Raw genomic sequence first — 24,563 nt, 5'->3', positions numbered from 1 at the left:
TTGATTGCTTTTTCCTTACTGATTGCTTTCCCATTGACAGTATTTTATTTATAGACTTGTACCTTAGTTAAATACATTCCACATACTAATAGTATACTCAATATTATAGGTTTAAAATAAAAATTTTTGGTTACTTTTGGACCGATGTAAGATGGAGGAATCTTTAAAGAATTTTCTCGTTTTATCTATAATTTAAATATTAATTATTATAATACCAGGTAAAATATATAAAATTTCCTTTTTTGTTTACCTTTTTTGCAAGAGTTTTTAGTTGCAAAAGTCTTTTTCTTATATTTACAAGTTCCTTTTCAGTACTTTTAAGTGTATTTATATATTCAGATATTTGTGCATCATTGATAAACATATTTTCAAAAAAATGATTATTCACATTTTTTTTTATATAATGAAAAGTAGAATTCATAATCATTATTTGATTAGCAACTGTACTCACACATGTAAGCCCATGATAAAATCTGAAAAAAAAAAAAATAATTTTTTAATAGTATCAATTATACCAATAAATTATTATAAATTTTAAACATACGTGTAAGGAGAATCATATAAATATAAATGTAGGGACATCTTGTCCCATGGTTTACAATGAAATTGATTTAGAAATTCTAAAAATCGATTTCTATGGACACTAATATTCATTTTTAAATTTATGAGATCTTCTTCAGTTAACTGTAAAAATATGTGTAACTTCATTTTTCTAAAAATCGCTACATAACAACTTAGATTTAATTGAAACAAATAATCATGTATATCATAGTCCACATGTCGATCTTCCATAGAAAATAATCTGTGAAATTGATATCTCCAATTAACATTTGAAAGTATTTCATAATTCAACGATTCATCAACTTTGCTGGATAAAAATGATGAGATCTGAAACAATTACTAGATGAATTAGTATTTAAATAAGAAATTCTATATAATAATAGACCTCGTAATATCCTTTTAAATGCGCCACATTTTCAGCAGTATAATTCTCATTATTCATAATTGAGGTATCAGCTTTATTGTCCACAAGTAATTTTACTACTTCAATTCTTGCGCTTAGGACAGCATGAAATAAAGCCTGAAAAAAGTACGAAACATAAAATTACTATTACTAAAGATACTTATTTCATATTATTATTAGACATGATGAATCATTTCATTTATAATTATTACAAAACTTACAGTATAACCTTGTATATCTTCAGCATTAATATTTTTGGTATGTTTTATTAGTTCCTTTACAAGTTCTATTTTTCCTTCTTTACAAGCGTACATTAAAGCTGTCATTCTATTAAAATATCACAGTTTATTATTTTTATATATTTGATATTATTATAATTATTATTAAAAATTTTAGCGTAGTCTATTTACTTTTGGTTATCAGTTGCATCTACATTTGATACTTCAATTAATAGAGATGAACAACCTGAATAATCTCTCATTTTTGCACTTTCACATAATGCCATTAATGGTGTATATCCATCTGAATTGTATTATAAGAATTAAATTATAGTAAAAACGTAATCAAAAAGAAAAATTCATTTAATTAAAAAATTATTTAAAAAAAGAAAAAACCATAATTATGTATAGTAGCATCAGCTCCACGTTCCAAAAGGTATTCAATAAGTTCTTCTTTATAATATGATGCAGCAATTAAAAGTAGAGTGCAACCTTCTTTTAAAATAGTATTGATATCATGATCTAAATATATTTAAACAGATAAAATGATTCATTAACATAAAATTAAAAAAAGTAAAAAGTGGAAAATTCTGTAAGATTTAATTTGTAACATAGAATTATTTCATTTAATATAGTCATTTAATATAGTTATTACCATTAAGATATTCTTCAATTATATCAATATCTCCTGTTCGACATGCATATTCTAAATCTATTTCTTTCTTTTTTTCTTCTCTGTACACGTCGTTCTCATCAAAATCAGATGACTCTGAATCCTATACATAAGAACATTTACAATGTAATCATTTATAACAATAATGAATAATGACTAAAACAATTGTTTATTATGTTAGTTTTAGTAATATATATAAATATTATAATATTAAAATTTTATATATTTTGCAATTATAATAATATAAATATATATATATATATATATACATATTTTTGAAATTTAAATTAAAACAAATATTTGTCACCTCAAATGGATACACGCATGGCACAAACATTTTTTCGGTAGTAGTAAAAGCTTTTTTAGCTATACCAATATTCTTATTAAATATTCACTTGTTTTTAATTTTTTCTATGAGGTCATATATTCAAAGCCAAATAAAATAATATATATCACACGATTCGATGAAACTCAAAACAATTTATATTTCTTCTCACCTACTACCTAGAAATAGCATATTTTTTGTCTGATAACGCCACCTATTTTTGGCCCTTTTCGTGTGAAGTGACCCGGGAAACTTAAATGAATTTACACGTGTCCATTGTTATTTGATTATTTTTTAATACTTGTTATACATACCGAAAATCTTTTCTAATTATTTCTTCTGATAGAATACAACTGATATCATATGAAAATTAAAAAAAATAAAATTTTTTATAATTATTAAACTATTGATTATTTAATTATAAATTTATTTTTGATATTGTTTTAATATTTTATATAAATAAAAAATCAATTTGAAAATCTACATTGATTTTAAATAATCTTAAAATAATAATATTGAAATATTTTCATCGATTAATTTTAAATTATTAGTTTTTATTGAATGTTTTCGTTGATGTTCATTAATGACATTTATAATTTTGTTTCATGTTTTACTCTAACTTTAAAAAGTTGATTAGGTCGTAGAATACCATATAAATTATTATGATGAGAATTATTAGATATTGCAATATCAGTAGAAGCATCACAATTATTACTAGATAAATCTGTTCCTTCATTATTTTTTAGTGCATATTTTCGTTGCTGAGTTCTGTCGGAACTACAATTGTGACCTTCCTTCATAACAACTTGTAATTCAGAATCTGTTTCCTCCTCATTATCTGCACTATCTACATCTCCTGAAAACAATGTAATATGCAACATTGAATACTTCTCAGTTAAACAAATATATAAATATAGATGGTATATATATAAGGCTACTAACCATCAGAACTGTAAGTAGAAGGTAAATAAAATCTAGATGGTTGTACTTTACTAGTACCACCGCATCGATCTTTATCTCTAAGCATATTAGTAGAGTGATAATATTTAAATTCTCGAGGAAGTGTATAACTTCTAGGCAATGATACTTGACTACCTTCCATATCGCTGATTTCACCTTCTTCACTTTCATCTTTGGAACTTTCTCCTTTTCCATTCCGGCTTTTATATAAATATTTTTAAATATTAATAATTGATATTAAAATTAATATAACAGAAATATGTAATCAGTCAAATTTTATTTAATATTTTTAAATATTATATTTTTAAATATTAAATAAAATTTGACTGATTGCATATTTCTGTTATATTAATTTTAATATCAATGTTAAATATTTCATACATTACCTATGACTAAGATGACCAGGAGGTGTCCAATGAGCACAATGTATGGGAAGACATCTAGGTGCTAATAAAATTTCTGGTACATTTGTTTTCTCTCTTTGCGATACTTTCCATAAACTCGAGGAATGGGAATTAGAATGGTACGGTGATACTGGTGGTGGTGGTAATAAACAATGCATTTTAACTGGTGGCCACGATGTTAATGTGACACCTTCATCTCCATCAGACACTAATGAGGGTGATGTAAATAATATAGTGTTTGGAGAAGTATGCAACTTCTTGCTTGGTGGTGGTTGTTGATTTAATACTGATGGAGAAGATGAAAACGTAGATGGAGATGCTGATAGAGGAGGAAATAATTTTCCTTCTTTTATCTCTTCTTGTATAGCTTTAAGCTCGCGAAGTTGTTGCTGTTTTTTTTGCCTTAATTTCTCTCGTATTAAATTTACGCTCGAAGAAGTACTTGTCTCTGCTTCGGTTGTATTTTTTTGTATATTTGAATCATCACTCTGTTTCAAAGTAATGCTTGAATTATTCTTTATTAAACATAGTAAAATATATTATTTTATATTACAATTTTACCTGCAACACATTGGAAAACGATGCAGCTTTTTTCCAAAACGGTATTATCTGTTGGTGTCCATTGTTTCCATTAATCCACTGTTTAGTATCTTCACCTGCGGTAATAGGAGTTACAGTAGATGTAGACTGATCTTGCGGAGGTGGTGGAGGTACAAATGTAGTAGGCTTTTTCTTTTTACGATTTGGATTTACTACTGCTGCATTAGCAAAACGACAATTAAATACACCAGGTATACCACTATTATTTAATTTTACTTTTCTTGTTGCTACATCTTTATCAATTTTTTTTTCCTTTACATAATCTATATTCCTTTCTTCTGAATTGTCCTACACAATTACAGGGTTAAAGAAGATAAAAATTCATAAGTTTTATTGAATACTATTACATTATTAATAAGAATATTTTAATTTCTAATAAACCACAAACCTGGTTAGACATAATTGCAAGATTTGAAGTAGTCATTCTACCACCAACTTCATATGTTAATCTTCTTATATGAAAGAATCTGTAAATGTACATTAAGTGTTTTACAAAATTAAAAATAAAGTGTTGATATTGTATTTTTTATCACAATGATCACAATATGTGATATATGTACATGAACTGCTTCAAGCAAAAACATAAACAAATTAGATTTATATACATAAGAAAAGAAATATAAATATTTATTTCTATGAAACGTGTGAAGGTTATTTAAATGATTAATATATGTAAAACAAAAATTATTATATGTATGTGTAATGAATTATTATATATATTATTATATATACATGCATTATAAATAAAATAATATGGATGAAATTGATAAAAAAATATAAGCCATTTGGGTAAGCAAGATCATAATTTTTGGATCTGATATACAGGTAGATTCAAACAAGTGCAGGAATTAATAATGTGATAAGGATTTTCTATGATTGTATACAGAGCATAAGTATCATAAATTTCTTCATAAAAAAAAAAAAAAAAAAAGAAAAGAAAAGAAAAAGAAAAAAAAATAATTTTATTATAGTATATAAATAAAAAACTAAAATAAATAAAAAACAAGGCAAAAATAAAACAGAGATAAAGCTAATGATAAACATAACAATAACAAAACAAAGAAGATACAAAATATTCAAGTTTGTCAGTTATGAAACATACATATAAATTGCAAGAATAGTTTTATGACATTTTATAAAATAATAAATACTTTGCTCAAATATTCAGTGTCCTTTGCACATTCAACTTGCACCCAACCAAACCAAGAAAGAGTTATATCTAGAAAAAAGTAAAGAGCACTTAAACTCTATAGAAATCATGGAACAAAAACATCTAGATCATGTATTATGTTTCATGATATATGTATAGATAATAAAGATATATTTTATTTTATTGTTAGTTCTTTCATCTTATAAAAGTAAAATAAATCGTATAAAGGATAATAATAAATGCTTACCTATAATACAATGCCATAAAGAACATACCACAAAAAAATAATGCTACAAGTGTAAGTACTAAGTTTACTGGATTTGGTTGATGAAGATGAAGATCACTTCTATTTATACCTACAGCCCATACTCCAGTAAGTAAACTATTTTCCAATAACATTACGGTATAAAATATTACCTATGTAAACATTTTGTTTTTTTAAGATACATACTTTTTTATCTTACATAAAAAATATGTTATTAAAATTGAATGATATGATAATATAATGGAATACTTCCACTTACCATTTTTTGGCGATGATTGGTCTCATGTAGATTTACATATGCAAATATATAAACAAATGCCAACATAGAGGCCAAAATACTTTTTCTCATAAGTGGAAGACGCTCACCTACATGGAAGAGTCCATCAGGTGTGAGCAATAACCACGTTAACATAGAAAGCCAATGAAGTGCCATCACAATTAATAGCCACTGTCCACCATAAAGTGATGCATATACAACTAATGCTCCAACTCGTGCACTTACAGTTCCAAGACGCCAAAATAATTGAGCTAATACACCTAACCATGTAAGTACCAAACGTTCTAGATTACGAAGGCGTGCTGCACCTTTACTAAAACTAGCTACTGCCCAACAAACACTCCATAAGGATAGTCCAGCTGACACTGCTGTTAATTTTGTTAACTTTTCACTGTCCTTCACTTCACCACTTTTTATTTTTTCATTTTCTATACTTAAATTGTCATTAATTCCAATAGATAATAAATATAGTTGTAATAGTAACATGGGTGCAGCTTCGCAGAATGCATGTATAAGACGTAATACACACAACTCTCGCACCTACATAAATTTCAATGTTATGTAGATACAAAACAATTAAAGATTATTATATATTGTAATAATTTATAAATTATAATTGGAAACACTTGCCTCATGTTTAACATAAGCTAAATCAACTGGAATAAACAACTTAAAATATCTCCAGAGTACTCCAGCTTGTGTTGTATGAAGTAATAATACACAACCCAAAGTCCAATTACCAGTCTTTTTACACGGGTTTACATTACAATCCCTGTTTGTATCATCATTGTCTATTAATTTACCTCTTGCACCCCATAAATACCAACGTATGCTAACTATCTATAAACAAAATAATAAATATAATATGATAATATTACACAATATCTTGTTTTTATTATATCGCTTATTTAATCATATACCTGGCAGGCAAGCAAAGACGTCGTTATAAAAGTAATGCTTAAGGGAAAAACAGTAGGTTGTCCTACCGAATGATGAGCAAGTGCATAAACCATTGCAAAATCGAAAACAATGTCACAAAAATATGATGCAAGGGAAATTATATTAAACAGAACATCACATAATGGTAAAAATTCGTTTTGTTGTGGTTGCCTATGCTGGGCCATAATGGTTTTGTGACACCCATTTGGATAACTCCTTTATCTTTTCCCGTTTTCATTAACTTATTTTGTTTACCTAGAAGATATAAATTTATAATTATATTTTCCAGAAAGCATGTAAATAATTATTATAATAGGTATAACTATATCTAATTGAAATTAAAATACATTATGTTATAGGTTATATAGGTATCACTTTTTTACTGCAAGTTCAAGCGTTTGAAGAAGTAACTTTCACGTTTCTAAAAATTCGATTCAAGTTTTTATTTCATTATTTCATTAACAATCAGCACTACTATTAATTGGATTAAGAATATTAATTTGTTCTATAGAAATAGATAATAAATTTATAAAAAATCAGACCACAGATGACTAATTCAAAAATTAAATTACTCGTCTTATATTTCGGAAATTTTACGATAAATAATCTACAAATATTTTAACTCGGAGAATACACGTTAAAATATTTCTATTTCTTAATATCGATACACTAAGAATTTGATGCTCGTAATTGATATGCTGTCAGAATTGACAGCACTTTTTATGGAAGGATCATTAACAATTATAAATGAGAAGCTATATAAAAATAGCGATAATTAATTTCATAACCCACCAAGCATAGAAGTTGTATTTTGTTAATAAAAATGAAAAAGCGCGTCTACAAATCGATGCAAATTCTATAAGCGTTACTAACTCACCGCATTCTTTACGTATTATTGGCGAATAATCAGAAAAATGAAAGTTTAAGGTTGTTCACTATCCCTATATAATGGTTTTATAATAGTTTAGGCCATCAATGAGAACAAGCGTAATTTTAGACCAATTTTAATGAACAAGATCTCATATTAAAGATGAAGATTTAATCTAGTAGATATTTTTTCCGAATTTTTAAAAAAGGTTTATTTTCTTTGAAAAAAACCGTGTTAAAAATGGTATTTTTTCGAAAATAGTTTATGCACAAATAAGAAACTTCTTCAAAAATTCAATAAAGCGGGGTCCTAGATTAAACCTTCGTCTTTAAAGTGAGACCTTGTTCATCAAAATTAGTCAAAAATTACGTCTGTTTTCATTATTGGCGTAAATACTATTATCGACATTTTACGTAAAGAAAAAGTTTTGTATCGTGGCGCCCCTCGAAATTTGTGGCAACAGAGAAGAAGTTCGACTGGCCACTACTGATTTCCATATCACCCTTAAATGAGCTATCTTTGTTCCATAATATATCTATATATTAGGGAACCTTAAATACTATTATAATAGGTATCTTTGTGTATGTAAATAGCTGATGCTTAAATGTCTGAATCATTCCAAATGTAAAGAAATGCGTTTCTCGATGCTTGGACAAAATAACTCATTCGGTCACTCTTTGGACAGATGATTCTATGGCAAAAATAAGGAAATTCGTGTCCAGTGTCACATATATTGTAACGTGCGAGTAACTTGGCCTTGTGTAATATTAACAAATACGCATTTTTATTAACCTTAACGATTACCGAGTTAGTTTTCTTTTGTATTCCGACGAGTGCATATCGACCTTGTCTCTTTCTAAACGTGACAATTTATAAATTAATATTTTCGATAATTTTTCAATTATTTAAGTAATTTTCATGTACATGGACTACAATAAATTAGTATTTAAACATTACAAAGATGGTAACGCGCAAGAAATTTAAAATAATTTTTACTTAAAATTCCAATACTTATATTGTTTGAAGTTCGGAATACACGAACAGTGTTACCTTGTAGTGGAATACATGTAGCTGTCTATATTGCAATGGTCCTGTTGTTCATAAGCGGCGACTAATCTTCCTCCAGATAGTATTGGGAACCAGAATTCTTGATTGACTCATGTCACCTCAAATTTCAACATACAGTCACATACAGTTATTCTACACTCACGTGAGTGTGTGTTCGCGGGCGCAATTAAAAGTCTTACGGAGGACTTCGTTTTATAGTGCACGAAAGTTCGATTAGATTACCTTGCGAACGCGAATTTTAGAATAGAGTCCGCCGTTAGTCCGTGGGTCTCTACATACAGCAACTTCCATTTAATGAGATTTGGATCGGCAGTACTTGCGATATATTAAAATCTAATCGTAAATCACGTAACATAAATATTACCGGATGAATGGCTACATATTTCAATGTATGTTCTAAATCTCTTCGATCTAATTACGATTAAATACTAAAGTACTAACACTTTACATTGCCAATAATACTTTTAGATAAATAGATAAGATATAATTAAATTCAAAGACAATTTCTTTAAATTCGCAAATTTATATGCTAATTATTATGTGTTAATTATATTTATTATTCTTTATGTTCTCTTTTATCGTGAAATAAATGCATACTGACATTATACCTAACATGAATCACTACGAAATGTATACTACCATCAAAGAAAGATATACATATGAGACTGAAAAATGTCAGTTCATTATTTACTAATACTATTTATTCTACCTACGCGAAACAAATTATGTACGCGTGAGAGGGGAATAACCAAACAAGTTTATACACTGATACAATAGACCGGTGGGGCCGGTGTTCCCCGTTTTTATTCGTAGTTCATATTTTGTCCATACCTGTCGCTGAAGTCACATACGCTTCGAACAAAAGATAGTGAACAGTCTTAAAAGCGAGTTTAAAGCTAAGAGACTGCGTTGGCGGACCTGATTTGATCTAATAATGTCATAAATTTCTCTAGATACTATTGCATTCCAATCTTCAACGATGTCACCAAGGATTCGTCATTGACTTTTGTTGACATCGTGGAAGATAGTTGTATAGTTGCTATTCTCTACGATAATTTAAGAAATATTTATTATATAAAAGAAAGTACAATAAATAATATATGTAAACTGGGTGTTGCCAAATAAACATTATAATCCTGATATAGAGAGAAAATTAACAATTACTTTTATCCATTATTTCACTTTATGATAACATGTATCAATTGATTAGAGTTATAAACAAACAATTGACACGTGGATTTTAACAAACGAAAATAAAAAACTTTCTTGTCAAAATGTCGGGAGAAACAGATATTGTTGACAATCAAGTACAGTTACCTCAAGATCTTGGCGATGATGTTGTACAAGAAGTCCTTAAAACTGGGATGGATCTCCGTCAATATTCCGAACAAATTGAGGAGGAATTAAAAGAAGTCGAAAATAAATCCATACAAGATTATATCAAGGAGAGCCAGAATATAGTGAATTTACATAATCAAATTACAGCATGCGATAATATTCTCGAGGTTAAATTTCATGTTATTTTATTATGGGAACATTTATATATATGTATTTTATTCTGTGAAATCTTATTTACTTTTTGTGTTACTTTAATAGAAAATGGAATCGATGCTTATGTGTTTCCAGAAAGATCTTGGAAGTATCAGTTCTGAGATTCTTTCATTACAACGAAAGTCTGTTGCTATGAGCCAACAATTATCAAATAGACAATCGATAAGGAAACCTTTAAGTCAATTTATCGAAAATATGACTGTCTCAGAAGCTCTTATAATGTAAAAAAAAATTATATTATTACTTATTATTAAAAGTACACTATTACAGTTTAAGGTTATTTTATGATCCTTATTTTTCAGCGGTATTATGGACTGTTCTGTGGTAGAAAAAGAATTTTTGAGTCAGTTACAGATATTGAATTATAAAATTAATTTTGTGAGAGAACAAAGCTCAAGAGCCAAGTCATGTATAGATGTAAAAGATATATTGGAAAAATTGAAAGTGAAAGCAATGACAAAGATTAGGTCATATTTAATAGAGCAAATTTATAAATTTAGAAAGCCAATGGCAAATTATCAAATATTACAGAATAATATGCTGAAATATAAATTTTTCTATGAATTTATTTTAGCAAATGAAGACAATGTGGCAGATGAAATTCGTGAAGAATATATAGATACTATGAGTAAAATATATTACTCATATTTTAAAGCATATTCATCTAAGTTAATGAAATTACAGGTAAAAAAATATTAATTAAAAATAAAATACAATAATAACTTTTAATACTACCTTCTTTTCAGTTTGAAGAAAAACCAACTAAAGATGATCTAATGGGAATTGAAGATACAGCAAGACATAGTATATTTCATAAAACTACATTGAAACATAGAGGAACTGTTTTTTCTATAAACACTAGAGATGCAGTTCTTACCACAGAATTAGAAGCTTCAATCATTGTACCACTTACAGCTTCCAATCTTAGGGTTAGTTCTATTTGTTCAATGAAATCTTTAATAAATAATAAATTTAACTTATTTTATATTTTCAGTATCATTATGAAGCTCTGTTTAGAAGTGAACAATATGCAGTTGTTGATAATGCTTGTAGAGAATATTTATTTTTAACAGAATTTTTTAAAGTATCTGGTAATGAAGCTATGAAAATTTTTAATAAGGTAAATTAATTTTCGGTAACAGAAACTTTTTATATACTACTGCAAAAATAATTAACAATGACTTGTAATCACTTGTTCCTTTATAATAATTATAAATCTTACAGGTTATGGAGAAAACATTAAATCTTATGTCGAAGAATTTGCAGTCATTTGTAGACGATTGTTACGATACAATAGCATTATTTTTATGCTTGCATTTGGTAATGCGTTATCAATTAACATGTCATAAAAGAGCAGTTCCAGCATTAGATGAATATTGGGCTAATTTGACGGATATTATACGGCCAAGGTAAACAATTGCAATCTATTTAAATACAATGGTTTATAACATTAATTTATGTAATTTAATTTTTTTTTTCAGATTTGATTTCATTTTTCGACAGAATATTCAAAGTATAAAAAATTGTGATCCATTAAAATTTAGCAAAGAGACTGGCCCACATTACGTAAGTTCAAATAGAGAAATTATTATTTTATCAAAAAAGGAGATAAATTAAAATAACATCAATTTAGATTACAAGAAGGTATGCTGAATTTAGTGCAGCTATGGTCAGTATACTTGAGGGATTTCCTTGCGAAGAAACAACTCAATTATTGGCAGAACTTAGAGAAGTTGTGCAATTTTTTTTATTAAGAATGGCAGCTATTTTTTCTAACAGAGTTGATCAATTAATCTTTCTTATCAATAATTATGATTTAGTGCTGAGTGTTCTTATGGTAAGAAAAAAAAAATTAATATTACATGATAGTAATTTGCTATTTCTTAATGAAGTAAAAGAAAAAAAATGCATACTTTCCATTAATTTTTAGGAAAGAACACGAGATAATTCTAAAGAAGCAGAAAGTTTTCGAGAACAATTAAATGCACGTTCTTCCGAATATGTCGAAGCAGTATTAAATCAATATTTCGGTGGTATCATTCAATTAATTAAGGAATCTGAAAATTTGATTGAGAAAAATCAAGATGAAGATTTGAAAAGACAAGACAGTGAAGCATTGACTCTTGTGCAATTATTTACAAATACCTGGAAATGTTCTTTAAAAGGTATCAATGATGAAATATTGAAATCATTTCCAAATCTAGTAATCGGAAATGCATTAGTTCAACGTGCGATGACTCAATTAGTGCAATATTATAATAGACTTCACAAAATATTACCGCCAAACGCACGAGCGCAACTTACCAACATACATCATATAATGATAGAAGTTAAGAAGTATAAGACGAATTATTAGATCTGCAATGAATTCATATATTGACTATCAGTCATAAATGATCTGTGTGTTGTATTCCACTGTCGAATTAATAAGAAATGTGTATACAAATATTTAATGAAAAAGATTCTGTACATTTATTTATAAAATAATAATCTTAAATCAATACACTTGTGTGATATATGCACAAACGCGTTACCTCTATTGGTTATATATTTATATAAAATGATATGTATATAATTATATCAACTGTTTTGTAATTATGTCAAGTGCCTAAAACATTCGATAATCTGTGATCATGATCAATATTCTTTTTTATAAAAATTAAATTTTTATTATAAAATGAGTCGATACAATTATCGTTTCGCATATTTTCTTATTACTATTATTTTTGTTAAATTAAGTAGTTACCTTTATTGCCTGTTATATATAAAGTGTTTTATTCTAATACTTTTTAAAAGGCGAAACTACAATGATGAATTTTAGTTTAGTATGCCCCTGATGATATGTTACATTTTGTACGTACATGTAGAGATAATGCTCCTGGTAATAGGTTACATTTTTTACACGTGAGACATCAATATTGACAAATGGCAAGAAATATTTTTAATTCTTGTTTAAAGTTGCTTTCTTTGTAGAATAAAATTGGAAGAAACTTATGTTCATAAAGGTTCATTAATAATTTCTTTTAAGAAGAATTAGTGAACTAGTTTATACATATCATGGTTTACTTCGAATCCTCGTGTTTTTTTTTTTATATACAAAATATAAATATTACCGATATATCTGAACCTTTCAGTTGCAATGAAAAAGTATATTTACAAGACTCCATCGATGGCGTGTAAAACTCCATTTGTAGCCGGTACGTTATGCGTCACTACATTTATTTCGTTTATTCGTACTCGACCTGTTATTGAATAATACGAAATAATTTATAACATATATACATATATATACATATACACGTTACTTTCGCAAATATAACATTAAACAATTACCTCCATTTTTATGAATATGAATCGGTGATTGAACACGTAATGTATCTTTTTGAAGATAATACCTCATACCAGCGGTATATAAAGTAGTCGGTATGATGTGTCTTGAAACTATAGCTTTTGCAGCAACTGGACCATCCTCTTCTGTCCAAACAGGCGTTCCATTTTTCGAAGCAGCTGAAGTAAAGGCAGAATCCGTAGGTGCGAAAACCGTAAATGTTTTGGGACCTAAAAGGATTTGTTATATTGATTGACAAATTATAGTGACCGAATAATAAAAATATGATGGATTTATTGATTTACCTGTGAGCGTAGCGTCTAATCCAGAAGTGTATAACATTTTAAGGAAAGTTGTAAATCTCCTTTCACGATCGGCTTGTAAAGTTTGTACCAAATCACCAACGGGAAGTGGAAACATAACTCTATCAATCGCATGAGCTATACCTTGAGGAATCTCAATATCACGTTTATTTGGTGCCACTTTGGCTCCATTAATAGTAGTTACCTGCTTGCATTGATGTAAAAGAAATGTAACAAAAAAAAAGGATTTATATCTTTATGTATATATTTACGCTACTTCAATGAATAATTTTGTGTATTATAATGACATTACATTTTCGAAAGCATTGTTCGTGTAACGTCAATATTATTAAATACCTTTACATCATTCCATTCATGATCATGCATTGCATATTCATTTACTCGCAATTGAGTTCCAGCAAGACTTACACCAGTCATTTCATCTTGCAAAGTATCAATTCTAAATGCTCCAGGTATAACGTGATGAAGAAGAAGCTGGATTGATAAAAACAGATATAATATAGAAAAATAAAAAAATGTTTACTTCGCTATCAATTACTACTATATTAATTAAAAACAAATTCATACCCCGCTTAATAATCTTGGATTATCACGGAATTTTTGTTCCGCTTTTTCTGGTCCACCAAGTTGCACTAACAATGTTCTAAATGCTTTATCCGTTGGTACGAATATCGTATATGGACCTAGACAAACGATTGAGAGGTGCGGTGTGAATGTAAGAAAGTATTTGTGAATTATAATGTTTTTATCTACTTTCTACCTACCAGTTTCATTCAACACAGTATCTAATCCAGATTGTCTTAGATACTTGGCTATAGCGAAGAGTCCTTCCTTTTTTAACAATGTTGTAAGACTCTCGTGTGCTTGATTTTTATTAACGTGTGATTCAATAGAAGAAATCGTAGTCCTTTCAATATCATCCTGATAAATAGGATTTGTATTATGAGTAACGGGTGATCGTGTAGTACTTATTATCGACCTCGATGTTGGTGAAGTTTCGGAAGGTTGTCTAGGAGTGAAATGAGAAGAAAAGGATGATAAGGATGAGAAAGTAGTACTGATCGGGGGTGGATATGTCGTAATGATTTCATTAACGGGCGCCATAGTTGGAACAAAATGACTCTTTGTTCCTATAGACGCTCTTGTTGTTGCTGGTACAGTCTGACTTTTCGATTTCAAATTTATGTCTGTTGCACCAACAGTGTTATAGACGTGGCTGCTTAAACTGGAAGCAGATGTAACATAATTGTCTCCAGTTGAGGCCGAGTTTGAAGATACCGTGACGTAAGGGTAGTACTCTGATGTTGCTTTACTGTAAATGTTTATATAATTTAACTAAGAGAAATCTACCAAGATTGACTACGCTGTCCAACAAAAAAGAACTTTTTATCATGTAACACCAATCTGATTATTAATTATATTCGGAATGCTTTGATTGAATAACAGAATTCATATTGGACAGTGTTATTTATTAACTTTATTATACCTTCCACTGAGCCTAGAAGATGGAGTTGTATATCTTGCTGTAGTGGATTTAGATGTCGTAGGTACAATACTGACAGTTCGTGAAGATGGTGATGATATTTTAGTAGATAAAAAATCAGTAATTTCCTCATCGGCTTCTTCTTCAAACGTAGCTTTTGTAGGATTTGAAGAACTTGGCGGTAGTTTCAATTCACCCTTCTTAATCTTTTCCACAATAGATTCTACGTCAGTTCCTTCCTTATCTGTATTACCCTTGACACCCTGAACCTTATAACTACCGTCAGGTTGTTCTTCCAGAACCACAAATGTCACCTTTTTAGCAGGTAAGTTTTGAATAGGTGCTTTACCTATTTCTTCTAATTTCCCATCACTTTTTTGTCGAATTATTTTAAAATCGGCACCAGGCGGAAGCACACCCTTTGTCAATTCCTCGAAGATCACTTTAGGTGGCTTTATGGTAGTGGTAGTGGAAGATAAAATTTGTGTGGAAGTTCGAAGAGATGTAGAACTATCAGTAGGTACAATGGAAGACAAACCATTGGGAGCGTGTATAACTTGAAGCTTTTTCCCATTTGGAAGAACCAAATCTCTAGTAGTTACGTTTCTAATATCATCACTTTCACCTGTTTCGGACAATGCCGATTTCAATTGTTTCAATAATAATTCTCTTTCAAAAGCATCCGAAGATTCAACGAGTTTGCTTTTCGCAGTAGTTTGTTTCGTTGGTGCTTCAGTTTGATAAATAATTTTTATTTCAGGCTTTGGTTTACCTTGTTGTATCGCTTGCCTTCTGTGCTCTTCGATAAGAGAAGATAGATTTTCCGGAATAGTGGACGTTTCTTCTCGAATATCCTCATGATGCTGTTGTTCGACGTTAACGAGTGGTTTTACGGTTGCTGGTATGCTAGTAGTCGTAGAATATTTTTTTTGATGGTTAGCTATAGCTTTTAAAAAGAGTTCTGCTTCCGACGTTGTGATCTTTCTAGCTGCCTGAGACGTTAAAACAATCGGTGCGTTAGTTGTACTAACGAATGGAATCGTTGTTGTCGAAGGTTGAGGTGAGGATAATGGCGGTGGAGGTGATGGCGATGAAGTCGTCGAAGTAAGTTGCCGGAGTTGTTGCAATTTCAATAATTCCTGCCTCCTTTTCAATTCCTGTTGTTCTAATATTAATTGTTGTCTTTGCTTCTGCAATTCCTCCAATTCTCGTTGCTTTTCCAAATAAGCTTGTAATTGAATTGTATGCTGTTCGCTGAAGAGAGGCTGCGAAAGATCTTGTTGAATATTTTGTATATTTTTCGGTAAGTTTTGATATTGATTATTGTACTGTTGTTGAAATTGCTGTTGTTTGTTAGCTTGCTGATAATATTGCGCTTGTGGACTATTAAAACTATTCGAGTTCAATTGTTGAGTAATTTTTTGTTGTTGTTGCTGAATCAATTGCTGCACTTGCTGCTGCTGTTGAAGGAGCTGTTGAAGTTGCTGTTGCTTCGTCCTGTCGATCTTATATTTCGCCAAGGACGCATAAGGAGCACTGAACTGTGAACTCTCTTGACCTGGTCGATGAAATCGTTGTTGATGTTGCTGAACATCACTGAGAATCTGGACTTGCTGGGAGGCCGAGAGTCGAGGACGAGAATCGAGAGGAGATGGATTCTGAAATGGAATATTGTCTCGAGTGATGAAACACGCAAGGACAATAGGATTTTATCATGAAAGACATCATTCAATTGAACGTTCCGAACAGATCTAAATCGAAAAAGGTTAACGAGAACGTTTTCGTTAATGACAAATCAGACACTATTCATTAACTTCCGCCGATGCGCACACCTCTCACTTTCACATAACAAGCCAGCCGTGGTGAGTGCGTACTCGTAAATCCGCTTAAGGTATTCTGGCGCAATCGCTCGATGATAGACACTCTACTGATCGATAGAACTGTGGATTCCATCGGAATGGGATACGAGTCTTATGAGGTCTAGTTACGAAGAATGTTACCGATCACCAATAGAGAAGTGTCTACTTTTTCACGCGATTTCTAAGAATAACGTTCGACTATTACCTACGACTAGAGACTTTCAACCATATAATCACTATCTGTATTGAATCAAATACGGTTGTTCAATCTTGATGAGATTTTCATCTATCATACATATAAATTAACAAGATTTATCAAATGCATATATTTATTGTTTATAATCATATACGATTAAAAAAACAAAGAAAAAAAAACATATGCAAAATCATTGCTAATTCTTTTGCTTTTGTTTTATCGCCTTTATAATGAATTGCAATTGATTTGAAGGATGAAGCTCTCGATGTCATCGAGAAGAAAGTCAATGATCCATCACTAAATAAATTCGATGTGCCCTCGATATTTCAGGCAGATCGGCAATTCATTTTCTTCGGGTTAATGCCCAACAGAAATTTCTCTTGAAACGGCATCAGCAGCCTTCTGGAATCGGTGTCTCCTTCACCTTATTGCCCAGTATCGGTAAGAGAAACTTCATCCGAGGGTCATCCAACAGACAAACACTTTCCGTTTCGCTGTCGTTAACCCTGGAATAACTGAGAAGTTCCTCCTAAAGAAAGGAATTCGTATTTCGGCGTGGAAGCATATCTCCTAAACGGAATAATTCGATATGAAAAAAATGACTCGACTTTTTTTGTTTAATATTCGACGAAGAATATAAGAGAATCATAAACATTAGAAACTTTCCTCGTCATGGATCATTTGATGTCTTCTCTTTACTTTTTGCATTTTTATTATACGCCGTAGTATATTCTCACGTGACCACAAGTTCCATTTTCTGGACGATTAAACAAATTGTATAACTTCTTTTTCTATAGGTGGACAATTTTTTTTTAAATATTTTGTTGTTTTCGTCAGTGCTACATTAAATATCATTAAATATCGTTATGTACAGAGATGTTACGTTTCGCTATAACATAATTAAGTGAATTAATAGTATATATATATATATATATATATATATATATATATATATATATATATATATATATAACGAACATATAATTGTATACTTCCCTCTACGATTTTACACTTTAAACTATAAGAAAGGTGAAAGTTATACTTGATGGAGAATTAACAGAAGAGAGCTAACACAAAAATACTGTTTTATAAAAGCCTATCATTTCACTTTCATAAATATTTAATAGATTACGATCGTTCCTTAAAATTCAACGTTTATACTTATTCGTTGGGCCGAAAGTTAGTAGTAAAAAGGATCTCTTGATATTCGACGATTTCTTGTTAAAATAAGATTACCATAATATGATTTACATTTAGATATATTTTGTAATAAAATTTGTCACAAAAGGATCCTTAAATATTCTTCTTCAATTTGGCTTGTCTTTATAAAAATTCAATGATTAACACAACAACTAATCATGAAGTTTAATTACTCACGTTAGGATAGGTCGAAAAGAAAGTGAGATGATGTAGTAATAACGCCTGATGTTCAAAGTAACATTGCGCATACATACGTGATCCTCGAGGTAATTTCAAAGATCATACTTTCAAAGATTTTTTTACTTTTTTTTACTACAACTAATCTTATTATTGATTATATACGTTGATTGAAGTTCTTATGAATGATCTGAAAAATGTAGAAAGCTTATCTACTTGCCATATTAGACATCATTTAATAATCGGACTTGCTTCAATATAATAACAAATTAAATATAAAGACTTTTATACCATAAAAGACTGTATAGTCAACCAATTCATGAAGATTAGCCCTATGTTGAAAATATATTTCACCATTTATAATGGTTTCTTGTTACTTCTATTTCGTAACATTTTGACGTAAAAATCTTTACAGGATTAACGTGAAATCAGAATTAACTGTGCTTTATCACGTTACTCAGTGACTGCTAATTATGAAATAAATCAAGTTAGATAACTCATTAGATAACTTTTATACCGATTCAAACTTATCGGAGGAACATTCAAAGATAAAAAAAGGAAAAGATAAATAAAAAAGAAGAAAAAAGAAAAAAAGATAGAAATAAAATAAAAGATCAAGAACCGAAGTAACTGCGATATTTTTGTATTATCGACTTTGAAAATAATTATAAACGATGTTACATCGTGTAGGAGAGAATGACATAATGACAATTAGCTTAAAATAATATATATAATAATTTTTTTTTTTTCTAGATTTCATCCGACCCTGCACAAAGTTGTTCGTAACGAAGGTTTCTGGAGAAAGTGAGAGAGCACGTAGCATCCTTCACCTTCACCCATTGTACCGCTTATTCGCCTTGGGTCTCGCCCGATGTTGCTACTACACGGAGAGAAACAGAGATGTTCAGTAAGTTATTTTTTCTCTCTCTTTCTCTTTCTCTCTCTCTTTCTTTCTTCCTTTTTTTTTTTTATTTTTATCGAATCAATCAGGAACATATGTATTTTACATTATTTCCTAGCAGACTTTTATACGCAGCTTTCTACCACGATTTTTGAGGACAATTTAGAAAGTCAGTTTTATCATCGCTTGTCTCTCTTAATCTAACGTACTCTTTCTTATTTCAGTATATACTTCTAAGGAAAAAAAAAACAAAAAGAAAAGAGAAAGAGAAATTATCTAATTGACTAATTAATTAAACAAAATTTGCATTGCCGCTCATCAAGACTAAATTGTTAGATTCGAACAGAGACTCGACGATGATCTAGGGTTTTCTAAATTCTAATCTTATTTTGGATACGCTCTGAATGGGATAAAATAAAATCATTAGAAGTTTAAATAAAATAAATACAATACAAAGAATATAATGTTAAATGAAAAAATAAAACGAGGAAAACCTATTTCCACGTTTTCATTTGGATTTTATATAGCGATTTCTATTAATGCATACTTTACTACGTTTATTACGAAACGGCGCTAAGTATCCCTACCTATTCACATAATTAAGGTCGATCAAAATCGTGCTGCTACCTGGTAACGATGCTACTGCTGCTTCTTTTCTTTATATTTTTCTTTTAATTTTTTTTTTTCTACCATAGCTTGTTCTATCGTTACGTGAGCTTTATTACATATAACGTTTGTATTTTCAACTTATTACATTTTCCTTACGGTAACAAATTCTTAACAAGTTCTAAGAACGAAGAAAGTCGAATAGCTTTTACTTGAATATATATGTATGTATGTGTGATTAGTAAGCAGGTTTATATTATCTGCTTCAGTCTCTTTTCGTATGGCATTACTTAATAAATAGATGAAAAAGAATAGTTATACCGTGTCGTGTAATGATGTCTATAAGCTTGTAAATGATGTAAGATATTCGTAATAAGAGTAATGAAAACTAACTTTCAAAATAGTTTGTATGGAAATTCAAAAATTTTTGAAAACAATGTAGAAAGCCATTTGTTATGGATATTAGATGGTATTAGATGGTACAACATACGCTTCTGTTAAACGTCCAGGAAGAAGAGAGAGGAGCGGAAGTTGTATCGATTGGATGGTCTTAATACTTCCGTTGACTCACATCAAGCATGCTAACTCCCTCTTTTTTTTTCTTTTTTCTATATAAGAGAGTGAAAGGAAATGTCGATTTAGCGTGTACACGATTTAAATACCTATTATGTCAAACATTGCTCCGTTTCGGATATTAAGCAAAATTATTATAATAGTACAGGGTGGGCCAAAATATCGTTAAGATGATTTAAAAAATCAATTACTCTTTTTCGAAATTTTGTAGGCTTAGCCTTGTTTGTATTACGTAAAATCTTAGTTTGTAAGTTTTACGAATAGAAAAAAATTAGCGTCGAAAAAATATTGAAAAAAATTAATTGATTTTTTATATTACCTAAGAACTTTCGACCCGTTTTGTATTTCTATTTATACTCGGAAGTAATTTTATGAATATATAATACATATCATGTAGAACAGGAAGCAAATATTGCGTTCAATGACACAACGAAATCAATTTAAAACAACGTACGAAAGTAGCCCGAAGCTGCGTTCACCCACTAAACGAGTAACTTTTGATCCCTTTCTACTTGAAACCTTTCTCTCTCTTTCTCTTTCTCTCTCTCTTTCTCTCCCTTTCTCTCTCCCTCTCTCTCTCTCTCTCTCTCTTTTTCTTTTTCTTCCTTTTTCTTGTTATATCTATCCTTTCTCAATATCTGCACATACTTCCTACTTTACGGCATCTCCTTATAATTGCTAGATTTCTCTCCGACACCATACTAACACTACGGTAAAATAAATGTTTAGCAATAGAGACTTTTTGAATTCCCATATATAAATTTCGCAAGATATTAAAGGATTAATAAGGAAACGCCTTTTTTTTTTTTAACCGAAGAAACATGCTCTATCAATCGTGCGATATAGAATAAAATATCTATACTCCAATCGGATATCAAAGTAAAAACTGGAATATCTAATATCGTTCATTAATTATTTGCTTCTACTAATTTTAAATGTACACTATATAATTATTTTCTGTCATGCTTCAATGATTGTCCTAGTACTTATAGTATAATTATAAGAAAACAATGGTGGAGATTGCCATACTGTAATCTTCTAGATGCACCTGAATCGTAGCACGAACGATAACAAGAAGAAGAGTGTCACTATTAAATTGCGTTTCCTTTTAACTTTCTAAGCTGTCACGAACGATCTCAAACAGAAACCCTTTCGTACGTTTATTAAGAATTTCAAAGTTTAACAATTTATCTTTATCTGTGACTGATACAAAGATTAACAAATATTATATATCGTAGATATATTATATTATATAAATAGTTAATGTATACCTGTTGAAGATGACCATATTCAGTACCCGGTAAAATCGCGGGATCAGCTTCAGCGATAACGAAGTCGTTCGATTGAAGGACGAATAAGGTCCACAGAAAGCACAATAGGTTCTTTCTCTTCATCACGAATAATTAATCTTATCGATATTTTGAAATTCACACTCTATAATATCAAATACACTCTTCAATTTTCTTTCGTGAAACTTTAACGCCAAAAATATTAAATAGCTTCACTTATTTTCTCGTTCATTCATCTACTATCTTTGAACTCCTGCGAATCGATGAGAAACGATTTTTATTCAAGCTAGGAGAACACTTTTTAAACTTGGGAAAATAAAATAGACCAAAAAAAAAGGAAATAAAAATGTTATAATATCATTACCGTGCTAATAAAAAAAGATATCAAATTAGTTAAATCAAATATGCATATTCTTCTTCTAGTAATGATATTCTTCTTCTTTATCCTATTTCATAAGAAAAAAAAAAAAAGAATTGATTTGTTAGTTCGCGACACACGTTTATCTTCTCGGGCTCTTTCTTAAGAGCGGGAAGGTGAAGCTCGGTTAATAATTTGGCACATCGGCGAGGACGAGCTCAGAACTGTTGGAGATCGGAAAACGTCCGAGAGTTTTACTTCTCTGAGGAGGAAAGAGTTCTTCAGGTCGGTCAGGTGGGAGACGGGCAGGTAGAATGGTGAACGTCGACCAAAGAACCCACTTCTTCGTTACGTATTTTCTTCTTACTTACGAAGGATGCTGGTGCTTCGTGAATACCGTTCAAGATATGCATGTAGTACCTATGAATCTAGCGACGCGTATAAAGTTGGAATTGCGTGTATACTTATGGGTCATGGATATTTGATTGCCACACCATTGTAGATCAGTTGGCTTATAGACTGACCCATGAACAAGATAAAATGCATGTTAGTAAATAAAATTAATATGTAGATAAGTTTGATATGGTTTGACATATAAAAAAAACCTTTCATAAATTTGCAACATCGATAGTACGCGAGCTCCACGATCGACGTTGTTGTTCGATGAACCATAGAAATGATTCATTATAATGAAATGCATAAAAATAGATTACGAGATCGATTTGTCACAATGATCGAATCTTTAATGGTGTTCTTTTCAATATCTCTTGAACTAAGTACAACGAATCCATTAAAATTTTTTTCAAACACGATCGTTCCGATATACTTTCTATCTTACGTATATTCTTATCGAATTTCATAAAATTTTCTTTTTAAATTATTATACAACGTACAGTCAAGATAATAATTGACTATATCTTATTGGACTATCTCCCACGTCTGCTTTCGTTATTTTTCTAATAAATACAAATATCAAAATAGGTAATAACAATATAAAATTGCGAATTACATCAAGCCACGATCGTTGAAAATGTTCGGTTACACCGGCCTCGAGACTTCCGGTTAAGAAGTGCAAAACGAAAGCATACAGAGCTGGATGCCTGCGAAAGTATCGGACGTTAGATTCCATTCACCGGCGAAGTGCCTCGCTGAACAATCTTACTTGCCAAGAAAAACGCTCACTTCATGGATGGGAGAAAGAATCGTAGAACTACATTTTTATATCGTAAAAAATCAATATCCTTTTACAAAAACGATTGGGTTTATGTTTTATGACTCTTTCTGTATTTTGCTAGGTCGTTCCTTAAGAAGACTCCTGTAATAATATAATCTTTTACTTATCTGGAATTATACTTATTTCGGGGTATATATATACAATATCATAGAAACCAAAAAAATCGATTTTATCTAAATACTGTCGAAAGACAACGCACTTTTTCTTTCAAATTGATTATACTTTTTGATTATCCAGCTTCCTTTTGTGATGTAGCCTCAGGCTGCGAAAATGGGTTCGGTCATCTTCCTTTCTCCTCTCTCCAATCATACGATGAAAACAAGTTTCAAGCGAAACTCGAGGCACCATATGCCTAAGGAAGAACAATTCTCATATGAAAAGGGATTCCCAGTATAAGAATACGCTATGTTCGAACAAAAAATTCAAATTATACATCACTTTTTCGATCATAATATAATTAAAATAAATTAATAGTGCCTGCCTCTCGAGAATATGTGTATATATATATATATATATATATATATATAATCATGATTATAATTAATAATAATGATTATAAATGTTAAAAGATGTTCGTGTTCCTTTCGATTTTGTTCTTCGTTTTCATACATGAAGACGCGTGAAGTTTACTAACTTACTATAACGTATAATCCCCAAGAATAGACGTTCTTTCTCGTGCGATATTTACTACTGGCGTACAATCTACTTTCTTTCTTCGCACGGTGAGACCGCTATTACTTTCTTTAAGATACGCAATTTCCGAGGAGCCGAACA

General features: G+C 30.1%; 4 protein-coding genes across 13 annotated transcripts; 1 reads left to right on the top strand and 3 right to left on the bottom strand.

Moving 5' to 3' along the window:
* Positions 1-26: 26 nt before the first annotated feature.
* On the bottom strand, positions 27-1,698 carry LOC124422250. Its single transcript, XM_046958464.1, has 7 exons — positions 1,579-1,698; positions 1,375-1,486; positions 1,186-1,291; positions 947-1,081; positions 545-888; positions 251-473; positions 27-185 (listed from the first exon to the last, which is right to left on the bottom strand). Exons 2-7 carry the CDS (start codon positions 1,467-1,469, stop codon positions 45-47), a joined length of 1,044 nt encoding a protein of 347 aa, XP_046814420.1. The 5' UTR covers positions 1,470-1,486; positions 1,579-1,698; the 3' UTR covers positions 27-44.
* LOC124422246 lies at positions 1,540-8,827 on the bottom strand. Of its 10 annotated transcripts, none has more exons than XR_006941816.1 (12): positions 7,653-8,028; positions 6,757-7,030; positions 6,467-6,676; positions 5,819-6,376; positions 5,542-5,711; positions 4,533-4,611; positions 4,106-4,432; positions 3,527-4,032; positions 3,123-3,340; positions 2,830-3,036; positions 1,838-1,958; positions 1,540-1,772 (listed from the first exon to the last, which is right to left on the bottom strand). XR_006941816.1 is itself a non-coding variant. In XM_046958459.1 (11 exons), the coding sequence occupies exons 2-11, from the start codon at positions 6,958-6,960 to the stop codon at positions 1,942-1,944; spliced, it is 2,496 nt and encodes an 831-aa protein (XP_046814415.1). In that variant the 5' UTR covers positions 6,961-7,030; positions 7,653-8,028; the 3' UTR covers positions 1,803-1,941. The 10 variants fall into 10 exon arrangements, 8 of the variants coding, with proteins under 8 accessions (XP_046814415.1, XP_046814410.1, XP_046814409.1 ...); XR_006941815.1 differs by having other exon boundaries at positions 1,540-1,704; XM_046958459.1 differs by lacking the exon at positions 1,540-1,772 and having other exon boundaries at positions 1,803-1,958.
* Positions 8,828-9,692: 865 nt separating this feature from the next.
* On the top strand, positions 9,693-12,722 carry LOC124422249 (vacuolar protein sorting-associated protein 52 homolog). Its single transcript, XM_046958463.1, has 9 exons — positions 9,693-10,216; positions 10,308-10,483; positions 10,565-10,946; positions 11,009-11,191; positions 11,257-11,382; positions 11,487-11,671; positions 11,744-11,828; positions 11,896-12,099; positions 12,193-12,722. The coding sequence occupies exons 1-9, from the start codon at positions 9,986-9,988 to the stop codon at positions 12,616-12,618; spliced, it is 1,998 nt and encodes a 665-aa protein (XP_046814419.1). The 5' UTR covers positions 9,693-9,985; the 3' UTR covers positions 12,619-12,722.
* Positions 12,723-13,074: 352 nt separating this feature from the next.
* Positions 13,075-22,742, bottom strand: LOC124422253 (cell wall protein DAN4-like). The gene is made up of 9 exons (XM_046958467.1): positions 22,562-22,742; positions 22,180-22,450; positions 15,400-17,054; positions 14,678-15,225; positions 14,481-14,596; positions 14,250-14,387; positions 13,896-14,097; positions 13,596-13,820; positions 13,075-13,504 (listed from the first exon to the last, which is right to left on the bottom strand). The coding sequence occupies exons 2-9, from the start codon at positions 22,300-22,302 to the stop codon at positions 13,416-13,418; spliced, it is 3,096 nt and encodes a 1,031-aa protein (XP_046814423.1). The 5' UTR covers positions 22,303-22,450; positions 22,562-22,742; the 3' UTR covers positions 13,075-13,415.
* Positions 22,743-24,563: the final 1,821 nt, after the last annotated feature.

The sequence above is a fragment of the Vespa crabro genome, chromosome 2 (assembly GCF_910589235.1).
Source record: "Vespa crabro chromosome 2, iyVesCrab1.2, whole genome shotgun sequence".
Classification (NCBI taxonomy): domain Eukaryota; kingdom Metazoa; phylum Arthropoda; class Insecta; order Hymenoptera; family Vespidae; genus Vespa; species Vespa crabro.
This window is presented reverse-complemented; position numbering and strand designations above follow the sequence as displayed.